The sequence below is a fragment of the Pseudophryne corroboree genome, chromosome 6 (genome assembly GCF_028390025.1).
Source record: "Pseudophryne corroboree isolate aPseCor3 chromosome 6, aPseCor3.hap2, whole genome shotgun sequence".
In the NCBI taxonomy this organism is placed as follows: domain Eukaryota; kingdom Metazoa; phylum Chordata; class Amphibia; order Anura; family Myobatrachidae; genus Pseudophryne; species Pseudophryne corroboree.
In genome coordinates, this window is record NC_086449.1 from 452397603 (window position 1) to 452411730 (window position 14128).

The 14128-nt window shown below is 43.3% G+C and overlaps 1 protein-coding gene across 1 annotated transcript in view; it reads right to left on the reverse strand.

Annotated features, from left to right (window-relative positions):
• Positions 1 to 389: 389 nt before the first annotated feature.
• The window catches only part of ALG12 (ALG12 alpha-1,6-mannosyltransferase), an 89114-nt gene continuing 75375 nt past the window's right edge, over positions 390 to 14128 (reverse strand). Inside the window, exons 6-9 of the mRNA XM_063927129.1 lie at positions 9147 to 9370; positions 8726 to 8895; positions 8543 to 8618; positions 390 to 714 (exon numbers count right to left, since the gene is read on the reverse strand). Coding sequence (XP_063783199.1) covers positions 486 to 714; positions 8543 to 8618; positions 8726 to 8895; positions 9147 to 9370 — 699 coding nt within the window. The 3' untranslated portion in view covers positions 390 to 485. The remainder of the gene's footprint in view (positions 715 to 8542; positions 8619 to 8725; positions 8896 to 9146; positions 9371 to 14128) is intronic.

A 14128-nucleotide genomic window follows, 5' to 3' on the forward strand; every position in this document is an offset into this window, starting at 1 on the left:
GCTAAAATGACCTTCAGGCTGTGTGTATAAGGTGTGTATGAAACATAAATTAATTGTGTGAATATAGACACACTTTGTTTAATGCACAAAGTTATAAAAAATATTGGCTAAAATGACCTTCAGGCTGTGTGTATAAGGTGTATATGTAACATAAATGCTTTCTGTGCTTAGATTTAGGTCCCATCACCATGATATCTCATTATGGTATGCAATTATTCCAAAATACGGAAAAATCCGATATACAAAATACCTCTGGTCCCAAGCATTTTGGATAAGGGATACTCAACCTGTAATAACATATTGCTATGCTACGGCTTTTGCTGTTCTTTTACATTTGTAGATTTACCCAATAATGGAGGGACCCAGAGGATTATAAAGACTACACACACTTATTTTATAATGTTTTATTTAAGACATTTGCTTCTAAGTTTACATTTGATTTGTTAAAAAAATAAATTGAGCATAAATAAAGATTTACAAATAGTTTACCCAAAGCGAGACCTTTCTAAGATAATTAATTTGGTAATTAATTTGATGTAGACTGGTGGAAAAGTAGTAATATTAAAACCAAATCCATCAAAACTAGATATGTGACTTAGTATTGTATGAGTTTTCTTGTAGTATGACAAATGAGTAGTTTCAAATTCCATAATGATGTGCGTATAGAAAGTCATAGCATTATCATTCGGGGTAAGGTCTTCTCTTTTGTCGTATCTGGAGGCAAAAAGTACAAGTGAAAAAAAGACAGCCAATGTTAATACACGCTCACAACTTCATTCACTATTGTGCTTAGGATGCGATCACACGTGACTATTTAATTGAAAATCTTAAGCAAATTTACAGCAAACTGATGCAACAATAAAATTGGGGTGCATAACCAATTACCACAGATAGCAAAAAATAGAAATCATACTACTTATGTAAGAAAATTAAATTGGCCATGGACTCACCAGCTATGTAGGCAGCTATTGGCAGCCTGCTCTAACAGAGTTCCAAGGTAAAAACCCTTTTATGTACAGGGCCAGAAAAAAAAAACCCTAGTTGGTGCAACATTCCCCTCTAAAGTGGCAGCCCCTTTGTAAGGCACTGCACTCCTACAGCCAGTGCATATCCAGCTCCTCAGACTGAAAATGTGGCACTTGGCTGCCACACTATTGCAAAGTGATACACTCCCAGTTTAACACCAACATTTTACATAGTTTATACACTATATGGACAAAAGTATTTGGTCACACTTGTTAATTATTGAATTCAGGTATTTCAAATCAGACCTGTTGCCACAGGTGTATGAAATCAAGCACCTAGCTATGCAGTCTCCATTTTCAAACATTTGTGATACAAAATGGTTCATTCTGAAGAGCTCAGTGACTTCAAGCGTGGTACTGTGATAGGATGCCACCTTTGCAATAAGATGGTTTGTGAAATATCCCTGCTGGATATTCCACGGTCAGCTGTAAGTGATAATATTAGAAAGTGGAAGCATTTAGTAATAATAGCAACTCAGCCACGAAGACCAAGTAAAATCAGAGCGGGGTCAACGACTGCTAAGGAGCGTGGTGTGTTAAAGACGCCGATGCTCCGCTGATTCCACAGCTGAAGAGTTCCAAATTACCATTGGCAATAATGTAAGCATAAAAACTGTGCGGCGGGAGCTTAATGGAATGGGGTTCCATGGTCAAGCAGCTGCATGCAAGCCTAACATCACTAAGTTCAATGCCAAGCGTCGGATGGAGTGGTGAAAAGCACACAGACACTGGACTGTGGAGCAGTGGAAACATGTTCTATGGAGTAATGTATCATGCTGCTTTGTTTGGCAGTCAGATGGGCGAGTCTGGGTTTGGGCGATGCCCGGAGACCGTTACCTGAATTACTGCATTGTGCCAAATGTGAAGTTTGGTGGAGGAGGCATAATGGTATGAGGCTGTTTTCCAGGGTTCGGGCTAGGGTAATCCGGACTATGGGTTGACAGTCATTAAGTCAACCCCATATTGTAGACACTAACAAAGTCGACCTGGATAAAACGTCGACAGGTTCATCCGCTCAACATGACACACTTTTTCATTTTTTTCATATTTTTGGACTTTTTCCATCCTTGACTATCCATGTCACAAATCGGTACCTTTAATAAGCTTGTGGCGAGCGAAGCAAGTCACTGTGTCCAAAGCGTGGTGTGTGACGCGTGCCCACTAGGGGCCATGTTTCAACAAATGGTGGTCCCAGATGAAAAAAAACTATCCACACTAACCCTAAATACGCAAAAAATGTGTCGACCATTTTCATGTCAACCTTGCTCATCAACCTTTTGTCAGTGTAGTCCTTTCATATGTCAACCTTTTGTCAGTGTCGACTTTATTTGTAAACCAAATATGGTCGACCTAATGACTGTAGACCTAATTCATGTAGATCTTGTATACCACACCCTGGGCTAGGCCCCTTATCTCCAGTGAAGGGCAATCTTAATGCTTCAGCATACCAAGACATTTTGGACAATGCTATGCTTCCAACTTTGTGGGAACAGTTTGGGGAAGGCCCTTTTCTATTCTAGCATGACTATAGTCCTTGATTTGTGCACTGGGACACAAAGACATGGTTTAATGACTTCAGTGTGGAAGAACTTGGCTGGCCCGCACAGAGCCCTGACCTCAACTCCATCAAGCACCTTTGGGATGAACTGGACCGGCGACTGAGTCAGGCCTTCTCGTCCAACATCAGTGCCTGACCTTCTAAATGCTCTACAGAATGAATGGGCACAAATTCCACAGAAACACTCCAAAACCTTGTGGAAAGCCTTCCAAGAAGAGTGGAAGCTGTTATAGCTGCAAAAGGTAGACCAACTATTAAAGTATATGTATTTGAACACAATATCATCACAGTCCCTGTTGGTGTAATGGTCAGGCGTCCAAATACTTTTATCGATATAATGTATTTGTCTAGAAGTACTGTACCATATGCTGCCTATAACACTATCCGTTTAACTACACACAATACTCTTACCAGTTATCTGGAATAAATTCACAGAGATTTTATCTGCACATTTAACCATTGTTGGATGTGGTATCTGTTGATAGATTTACATTAAAATGATAGTCAATAGATAGACCCAAAATAAACAGCAGGGTCAAAATGTCAACAATTTAAAAAAAAACCCCCTGAAACAACACGTGCTACCCTCACAAAAGCTTGTTCAGCATTGGAGGGATAGGCACAATAATAACGTAATAGTGCAGCCAGTCGTCACAAAGAACATGAATGTTTAATATAGTGCACTAACAAAACACAAGATTAAAAATAGTATATAAACATCCTCTAGTGGCAAATACAGCAACACTCTAGGCATCTCACGGAATCCCACAGATGTCAGCAAGATAGTGGCAGGTACATGCAGGTCCGGAATCCGCAAAACCTTTCCGCAACGATACCCAGCGTGCAAAGATGTCCAAAACGAGGTGTCAAGAGTCGCACACAAACACGTTTTCAGACCTCACAGGATCCTTCATCAGATGTGTGATTGTGTGTATTGTGCCTATCCCTCCAATGCTGAACAAACTTTTGTGAGGGTAGCACATGGGTCGTCAGGATGTCTACCGCCACCGCCTGTGGGTCTCTCGCCCTGGAACAATACTGCCTGAGCTTCTTGTTGAGACAAGAGGCCATCATGATGATCTGTGGATATCCCCATTGACTTGTCAAGCACCTGAACACTTCCGGTTGAAGGCCCTACTCCCCCGGGTGCAGGTCATGTCTGCCGAGGAAGTCTGCTTCCCAGTTGTCTACTCCTGGAATGAAGACGCAGCGTTTCTTTCTGCCCAGAGGAGAATTCTTGACACCTCTGACATTGCTGATCTGCTTTTTATTCCACCCTGTCAGTTTATGTACGTTACTGCCGTCACATTGTCCGACTGGACCTGAATTGCCCGGTCTTGAAAAAGATGTGAGGTCTGCAGAAGGGCGTTGTATATGGCCCTGAGTTCCAGAATGTTGATTGGAAGGAAAACTTCCTGACTTGACCATCTTCCCTGAAACTGCACCCCGAGTGACTGCTCCCCAACCTCTGAGGCTTGCGTCTGTGGTTAACAGAATCTAGTTCAGAAATCCGAACCTCCGTCCTGCGAGGTGAGAAAACTGTAGCCACCACAGAAGGGAGGATCCTTTTAGCAACTGACGGATCCTCTGGTGCATGTGAAGATGCGATCCGGACCATTTGTCCAACAGATCGAGATGGATTACCAATGCTTCAGGACATCCCGAACCATCGACTGGATTACCAATGCCTTTTCCAATGGATGGAACACCTTCTGTGACTCCGTTTCCAGTATCATTCCCAGGAATGGGAGCCTCCGTTTTGGCTCTAGGTGAGATTTCGGAAGGTTCAGAATCCACCCGTGATCCTGGAGGAGTTTGCTTGAGAGAGCAATGCTGTCCAGCAACCTTTTCCTGGATGGCGCTTTTATCAGGAGATCGTCCAGGTACGGAATTATGTTAACTCTCTGCTTGCGGAATAGAAACATCATCTCTGCCATCACCTTGGTGAGCACCCTCGGTGCTGTGGACAGACCAAATGGCAGGGCCTGGAACTGGTAGTGACAGTCCTGCAGTGCAAACCAGAAATAAGCCTGATGAGGCGGCCAGATCGGAATATGAAGGTACACATCCTTGATATCCAGAGGAATTCTCCCTCCTCCAGACCTGAGATCACCGCTCTCAGAGACTCCATCTTGAATTTGAACACTGCGTGCCGACACTGCCATAGCGGTGGTGCATGCATTAAGCACGCCTATTTCCTTTATGGCTTCCGCCGTAAAGTTAGCAGGAGTAAGACAACATCCCCCCTAGATAAGGAATCTAACCCCTCAATTAGGTTACCTGACCATTTAGCAATGGCTTTAGTGGCCCATGCACATGCAATAGTGGGTCTTTGGGCCACCCCAGCAGCTGTGTACAATGATTTGAGTGTAGTCTCAATTTTACGATCAGCTGTGTCTTTCAGGGAGGCTGCACCAGGGACAGGCAATACAATTTTACGTGACAGCCTAGAGACTGATGCGTCCACTATCTGTGTATTTTCCCATTTTTTTCCTATCCTCTAGAGCAGTGGTGGCCAACGCGTGGCTCTTGAGCCACATGCGGCTCTTTCTTTATTCAAATGTGGCTCCCAACACTCAAAGTCACGTGACCACAAGAGATCTGTAAACCACTGCACTCCAGCCAGACATGCAGCAGCACTACGTAGACTGAGAACTGAGGGAGCCAAATACACATGGGGGAGTTGGCTGGAGTGACACAGGCGGGTGCTGGCTGGAGTGACACATGGGGGAACTAATGTGTATTATGCGAATCTGGCTTTTAAATATATTTTCTGCGGATCTGGCTTTTTAAATTATTTGATGTAGAAGTGGCTTTTTCATTGTATTTTATGTTGGATCTGGCTTTTTCAATGTATTTTATACCAGGGCGTGGCCTAGCAGGCACAAGCTGACACCCCATTTTTGCAAGTGCACCTTCGGCTCGAAGACGGCTCTTTGATGTACCTAACAAGATTTTATGGCTCTTTGTCTCTGATTGGTTGGCCACCCCTGCTCTAGAGGAAAAGGAAAAGATAAGAGCATCCTTTTAGGGATCTGAAACTTCTTATCAGGATTAACCCATGTTTCTTCAAACAGGGTATTCAATTTCTTTGTGACTGAGGACTTCTTTTTTACATTAAAATAAGATTCCTCACACTCCTCTGACACCTTATCAGGAATATGCAGAACATGTCTGATAGCCTCTATAAGAGCCTCTATTCCCTGTGGCAGAGCTGCATTCCCCCCCCCCCCCCTGTGAGTCCACCTCCCCCTCCTCCATGCCTGACCTGTCAGAGTCAGCCTGCAGGATATGGGCCAGAGATCACTTTTGCGGACAAATGGGAGGGGATTGAGACACTGTTTTGGGGACTGAGTCTCCCGTTCATAAACTCATCCACAGTCTGCCTTAAGTATTGCGTCTCTTTCTTATTGTGGGACAATTTTGTAGAAAGAGTGGAGATCATTCCTTTCAGAGAATTAACCCACTGTGGTTCAGCCCCACTATTCTGTGAACCCCGAGTACCCAAGTAGTGAGCCCCCTGGTGAAGAGGAACACTCCGCTGTACAAGAAACACACTCTTTGCCTGACATAATGTAAATGTGACAGAGCGCGCACACACACACACACACACACACACACACACACACACACACACACACACACACACGAAAAGGTTAAGCACAAGTAGCCCACAAATAGCCCTTCAGGGAGACACAGAGTTGTCTGGAGCCAGCCCCCACCGCACCCTTACCGCTATTGCCAAGCTTAGCCGGGTCGCAGACTAAGTACCCTGATAGGGGACTTAATATACTAATAGTCGCTTCTCACCTGCTATGACCCCCTGGTACCACTGAGGTAATTTGGAGTCACAACGGAGGAGCTGCGCGTCCCTGTCAGCGTCTGTGTGCACTGCAGAGGGAAATTGGCGCTGGTGAGCTGCTTGATCCTCATAGTGAAGCCCCACCCCTTCAATGGAGCACGATCTTCCCTCTTTTTTTATACTGGCTGAGGTAATTTTTGTGCTTAAAATGGAGCAGAACCGTTTTAAGGCTATGTTTGCCAGTCTGGGTACTATGGCCCTCATTCCGAGTTGATCGGTCGCAAGGCGAATTTAGCAGAGTTACACACGCTAAGCCGCCGCCTACTGGGAGTGAATCTTAGCTTCTTAAAATTGCGACCGATGTATTCGCAATATTGCGATTACTAACTACTTAGCAGTTTCAGAGTAGCTTCAGACTTACTCTGCCTGTGCGATCAGTTCAGTGCTTGTCGTTCCTGGTTGACGTCACAAACACACCCAGCGTTCGCCCAGGCACTCCCACCGTTTCTCCGGCCACTCCTGCGTTTTTTCCGGAAACGGTAGCGTTTTCAGCCACACGCCCCTGAAACGCCGTGTTTCCGCCCAGTAACACCCATTTCCTGTCAATCACATTACGATCGCCGGAGCGAGGAAAAAGCCGTGAGTAAAATTACTTTCTACATAGCAAAGTTACTTGGCGCAGTCGCAGTGCGAACATTGCGCATGCGTACTAAGCGGATTTTCATTGCGATGCGATGAAAAATACCGAGCGAACAACTCGGAATGAGGGCCTATGTACAGTGTACTAAAACGCAGTTTTGTACTGTGTCTGGAGACGGATTCCGCCCCGTTTAGAAGCCGTGCATCTCTGTACCCTTGTGCCGCCATAATGGCCGGCACCCCGCTAACCAGGACGCCGGCTCAGTACTCACCACTTTTCATTCTTCTGGCTCTGTTAGTGTTGGCGGCGTGCTGCGGGAATGTACGCTCGCTGTGGTGGGGATTGCGAATAGTTCCCTCAGGAGCTCAATGTCCTGTCAGCGGGGAACGGGACCATTAACCCTTCAAGAGGTTGGGCCATTTCCCCCCTAAATCCCACGAAGCAGGCAGGCCGGTGCCAACCAGCCCTGCCTGAAAATAAGAGAAAATAAATGCAGAAAACTCTTCAGGAGCTTCCTTCAGCGTGACCGGCTCCACCGGGCACATTTTCAAAACTGAGTCTGATAGGAGGGGCATGGAGGGAGGAGCCAGCCCACACTATCAAATTCCTAAAGTGCCCATGGCTCCTAGTGGACCCGTCTATACCCCATGGTACAAAATGGACCCCAGTATCCTCTAGGACGTAAGAGATATAAGGTCTATCGTTTGTCCCATGCATGCAACATGCCAGAAATGGTGTTCACCACAGAGCCATGTAGGATCATTAGTTTTCAGTGGGAAGCAATATAGGATTTTGTTGAGTGGCAACAGAAAATTTGAGGGTGGTATAAAAGGAAAAATATCCACAAATCTTCGGGAATAAAGGCTTCCATCATGGAGCTGAGAAGTCTACGGATCCGATTCCCAAATAAATATATCTTGGGACAGGGCCACCAAATGTGAAGGAGTGTCCGCCTGTGACCATAATCCCTTCAACAGAACATAAACTAAACTTTTTAGACATTTTTGTTGAAAATGGAACAAACTAATTTCAAAAATACTGATCTAAAGGCTGCTCCCAGATAGGTACTTTTGTATGCTGGCTGAACCACTCTAATGCACCAGACATGTAAGCAGAAGGTACAATTTGTAGAATTGGGTAAGCTGAATACAGCAGCAACTTGAGGCCTTCAAACAATCCATGTTAACTGAACTGGTTGGTTCAACATACTAATAACGCCAGCTATATATGCTAGAGAAACCAAAATCTAATTTCACTACTTGAAATAGAATGATTTGCGGTTGCTCTTTTCTAAACTAGCTTATTTATAAAAAGCATAATGCATTCAGTATTAATGATTCCCAGTTGTAAAACTATGATAATGGCATAGACACATACATTCCCATTAAGGACTCCTTCCTCTGGCTACTGGCATTCTATACATGTGAATGGATGGGGAACAATGGCAAGCATAATTGTTATATTTTAGGAATGGTGTACAAACTACAGAAATACTCTACAGAAAAATAAGACGTTACCTCCAATGTGAGTTTAATTGCAAAAAACGCGAGACTCCAGTTTGAGCAGCTGCCACATCTATGTGAACAGACACATCTGAAAAAGTGAAGACAATTTGGATACATTTCATTAAATAAAACAGCATAGAAGTAGCAAAAATAATAATAAAGGGGAGTAGTTTAATTTGAGAAAAAGATGCCAACCTCTAGAAGAGTCCACCAATTTATGCAAAGCATCCATTGCAGCACCTCCAGGGTAATTAAAATGGGAAGCATACAAAGAAGTTACAGAGTAGCTTGCATTTGCCAGTAGATGGGCTATTACACAGAAAGTGCCAAATTTGAACATCCAAGATTTCTGATAGTTATGAAGTCTGCAACAGTAGAAATAAATTAACACAATCATACTATACGCTAAACAATGGATTATTAGACATTACTAAATTACTTTTACTCAAAGACTATATAAAAAGACTATATAAAAAGAATATATTTTAAGTTTAATACATAAATGAGACTGCACATGCAAACATAATTCATATATAAAACATTCAGCGTGTGTTTTACTAAAGATGTTAGGCAGATAAGTGAAAGTATACATCAAGCAGGCTTACTTTATACTTACATATATGCACATCCTTTAGAAGCCACTATGTTTAAAAGAGGAAATGTGTAAATGATAAACCGTAGCTCTTTATGAGGAAGGAAAGAGTACAAAAATATGAAACCCACAGCTGGTGCAATCAAGAGGCACATCCTCCTGTCAAAAAGGCCAAACGGCAGAAAGAAAAGGCTAAATGCCAAAGCTCGAGGCAAAACTGAATAAAAATACCACAGAAATGGTGATGTCTTTGAAATCTATTAAGGAAAAGGATGTCTAAACAAAGCATTAGTAATACGGAATATTCCGAAATACGGATTTTTTTGAGTGAACTGAGATAGTGAAACCTTTTCTGATGGCTCAGTGAACACAAACTTTGTTTAATACACAAAGTTATTAAAAATATTGTATTAAATGACCTTCAGGCTGTGTGTATAAGGTGTATACGAAATATAAATGAATTGTGTGTATGTACACAAACTTTGTTTAATGCACAAAGTTATTAAAAATATTGGCTAAAATTACATTCAGGCTGTAAAATATAATATATTAAAAATGTATTTTTTAAATGGATGGCACTGCAGCAGAAAATATTAAGTGATGTGAAAAGATAGAACAATGGTGAATAAGAATTTAAAACATTAAAATAGGATTAAAATACCTCCATGAAAAAAATGCATCATTCATATTTCATCTATAAATACAATTATTGAAGATAATTATTAGAATGATACACTGAGCTGCTGAAGCTTTCCAATTAAAATATTGAAAAGTAGTATATATTGCATAATAAAATACATTACAATTACATAGCAATAAAATAAAAAAATAAAAACAGGGATGTGTGTTCTTAATTTATTATGTTAAACACATTAATAACAGAAAATAGCTAATTAAATCATCAGTAATGACTCATCTTTTCTAAAAACTCCATGGCAAACCTTAAAATGCATTGCTTCCCTTTTAAGTTAGATTGGAGGATAAAAAGAAAAACTAAACCACATATGCTGCATAATGAAACCTTTGTTTAAGTAGCTGTATGGAAACAATGGCTCCTTAGCAGACATTGGAGGGAATTCAAATGTTTGAAAAGTCAGTTGGGTGTCTGTTTTTTCCTGTCTATTAGATAAGAAAAAACAGACACTCAACTGACTTTTCAAACATTTGAATTCCCCCCATTGAGCAGAGAAGAATATACTCAGATGAACATGAATGGAGAAGGTATGGGTAGATGTCCATTCTGCTGCCTTGCAAGTTTCTGTTACCAAGGACTGAGCCATAATTGCCCAAAAAGTAGCCACTCTTCAAGATGAATGTGCTTTTAATATTGCAAGCACTTTAGGTCTACATTTCTTGCATGATTACTTCTCTAATCCTTTTGAAAATTATTTGTTTGGAAGTGATGGAATCACTAAAAATTGTTCTTTATAATGAAAGTATTCTATCCTGTATAAGTATTCAGTGACAGCACTCACTAGATCTAACAAATGTTTCTTTTCTTTTCCATTGACTGACTGTAGGTGAAAAGACGGTAATAAATCTCCTGGCAGGTACAGCTTATCGCGCGAACACTGGATTGACTCTTAGGGGGATATCCAATTAGAGGTGAAGAAACATCAGGTGTGAAAAAATGGACGTTTTTCAGCCATTTTGTCTTTTTTTTTTTTAAACAGGGTATACAATTTGGTCACCTGCAAAAAAAATAATTACATTCTCTCCCGAAAAACACAGATTCAGTGTGTTTTCAGAAGAAACAGCACCATTTTTGGATGAAAACAGGGCTGTTTCCGGGGGTTAGGTTTCGCCTGCCTGAGGCAGGTAAAACAAAATCCCAGATTAGCCGCGGTTCGCACCGGCTTATCAGGGCTAATAGGATAGCCTCCGGCAAGACAATTAGCCAGGGTAATTAACAGTGCATAATTTTATTCCCGCCCCAGGATCACTTTAGCCTTTAAGATATTTAAAACTGGTTCCTCTCATCATAATACCTATAATGGTATTCATCTCAGAGGCTAATTCTGATTATATTAGATTCACTCAATTAAATACATGTTTTCCGAATGCTAATCTACAAGCAAAAATAAGAATTTACTTACCGATAATTCTATTTCTCGGAGTCCGTAGTGGATGCTGGGGTTCCTGAAAGGACCATGGGGAATAGCGGACAGAAAGGTGAGAATGTGTGTGGGAATTTGAGGTTTTTACACAGCTTGATCCAGCTGTTGTATGTGTTTCTAAACAAGGAGTGGTTTGCGATGTGTGGAGGTATTAAGTGGAGAGGTGTGTGTAGTAAAGCTCCTGGGGAAAAATAAGATTTTACTTACCGATAAATCTATTTCTCGTAGTCCGTAGTGGATGCTGGGACTCCGTAAGGACCATGGGGAATAGCGGCTCCGCAGGAGACAGGGCACAAAAGTAAAGCTTTACGATCAGGTGGTGTGCACTGGCTCCTCCCCCTATGACCCTCCTCCAAGCCTCAGTTAGGTACTGTGCCCGGACGAGCGTACACAATAAGGAAGGATTTATGAATCCCGGGTAAGACTCATACCAGCCACACCAGTCACACCGTACAACCTGTGATATAAACCCAGTTAACAGTATGATAACAGAAGAGCCTCTAAAAGATGGCTCCCTACAACAATAACCCGAATTAGTTAACAATAACTATGTACAATTATTGCAGATAATCCGCACTTGGGATGGGCGCCCAGCATCCACTACGGACTCCGAGAAATAGAATTATCGGTAAGTAAATTCTTATTTTCTCTATCGTCCTAGTGGATGCTGGGGTTCCTGAAAGGACCATGGGGATTATACCAAAGCTCCCAAACGGGCGGGAGAGTGCGGATAACTCTGCAGCACCGAATGAGAGAACTCCAGGTCCTCCTTAGCCAGAGTATCAAATTTGTAAAATTTTACAAACGTGTTCTCCCCTGACCACGTAGCTGCTCGGCAAAGTTGTAATGCCGAGACCCCTCGGGCAGCCGCCCAAGATGAGCCCACCTTCCTTGTGGAGTGGGCCTTTACAGATTTAGGCTGTGGCAGGCCTGCCACAGAATGTGCAAGTTGGATTGTGCTACAGATCCAACGAGCAATCGTCTGCTTAGACGCAGGAGCACCCATCTTGTTGGGTGCATACAATATAAACAACGAGTCAGATTTTCTGACTCCAGCTGTCCTTGCAATATATATTTTCAATGCTCTGACAACATCCAGTAACTTGGAGTCCTCCAAGTCACTTGTAGCCGCAGGCACTACAATAGGCTGGTTCAGATGAAATGCTGACACCACCTTAGGGAGAAAATGCGGACGAGTCCGCAGTTCTGCCCTGTCCGAATGGAAAATCAGATATGGGCTTTTGTAAGATAAAGCTGCCAGTTCTGACACTCTCCTGGCCGAAGCCAGGGCTAGTAGCATGGTCACTTTCCATGTGAGATATTTCAAATCCACATTATTTAGTGGTTCAAACCAATGAGATTTGAGAAAGTCCAAAACAACATTGAGATCCCACGGTGCCACTGGGGGCACCACAGGAGGCTGTATATGCAGCACTCCCTTAACAAAAGTCTGGACTTCAGGAACTGAAGCCAATTCTTTCTGGAAGAAAATCGACAGGGCCGAAATTTGAACCTTAATAGATCCCAATTTGAGACCCATAGACAATCCTGATTGCAGGAAATGTAGGAATCGACCCAGTTGAAATTCCTCCGTCGGAGCACTCCGATCCACGCACCACGCAACATATTTTCGCCAAATGCGGTGATAATGTTGCGCGGTTACTTCCTTCCGTGCTTTAATCAAAGTAGGAATGACTTCTTCCGGCATGCCTTTTTCCTTTAGGATCCGGCGTTCAACCGCCATGCCGTCAAACGCAGCCGCGGTAAGTCTTGAAACAGACAGGGACCCTGCTGAAGCAAGTCCCTTCTCAGAGGTAGAGGCCACGGATCTTCCGTGATCATCTCTTGAAGTTCCGGGTACCAAGTTCTTCTTGGCCAATCCGGAACCACTAGTATCGTTCTTACGCCTCTTTGCCGTATAATTCTCAATACTTTTGGTATGAGAGGCAGAGGAGGAAACACATATACCGACTGGTACACCCAAGGCGTTACCAGCGCGTCCACAGCTATTGCCTGCGGATCTCTTGACCTGGCGCAATACCTGTCCAGTTTTTTGTTGAGGCGAGACGCCATCATGTCCACCATTGGTCTTTCCCAACGGGTTACCAGCATGTGGAAAACTTCTGGATGAAGTCCCCACTCTCCCGGGTGAAGGTCGTGTCTGCTGAGGAAGTCTGCTTCCCAGTTGTCCACTCCCGGGATGAACACTGCTGACAGTGCTATCACATGATTTTCCGCCCAGCGAAGAATCCTTGCAGCTTCTGCCATTGCACTCCTGCTTCTTGTGCCGCCCTGTCTGTTCACATGGGCGACTGCCGTGATGTTGTCCGACTGGATCAACACCGGCTTTCCCTGAAGCAGAGGTTCTGCCTGGCTTAGAGCATTGTAGATTGCTCTTAGTTCCAGAATGTTTATGTGAAGAGACGTTTCCAGGCTCGTCCACACTCCCTGGAAGTTTCTTCCTTGTGTGACTGCTCCCCAGCCTCTCAGGCTGGCGTCCGTGGTCACCAGGATCCAATCCTGTATGCCGAATCTGCGGCCCTCCAATAGATGAGCACTCTGTAACCACCACAGAAGAGATACCCTTGTCCTTGGAGACAGGGTTATCCGCTGGTGCATCTGAAGATGCGACCCTGACCATTTGTCCAACAGATCCCTCTGGAAAATTCTTGCGTGGAATCTGCCGAATGGAATTGCTTCGTAAGAAGCCACCATTTTTCCCAGGACTCTTGTGCATTGATGTACAGACACCTTTCCTGGTTTTAGGAGGTTCCTGACAAGCTCGGATAACTCCTTGGCTTTTTCCTCCGGGAGAAAAACCTTTTTCTGAACCGTGTCCAGAATCATCCCTAGGAACAACAGACGTGTTGTCGGAATTAACTGGGATTT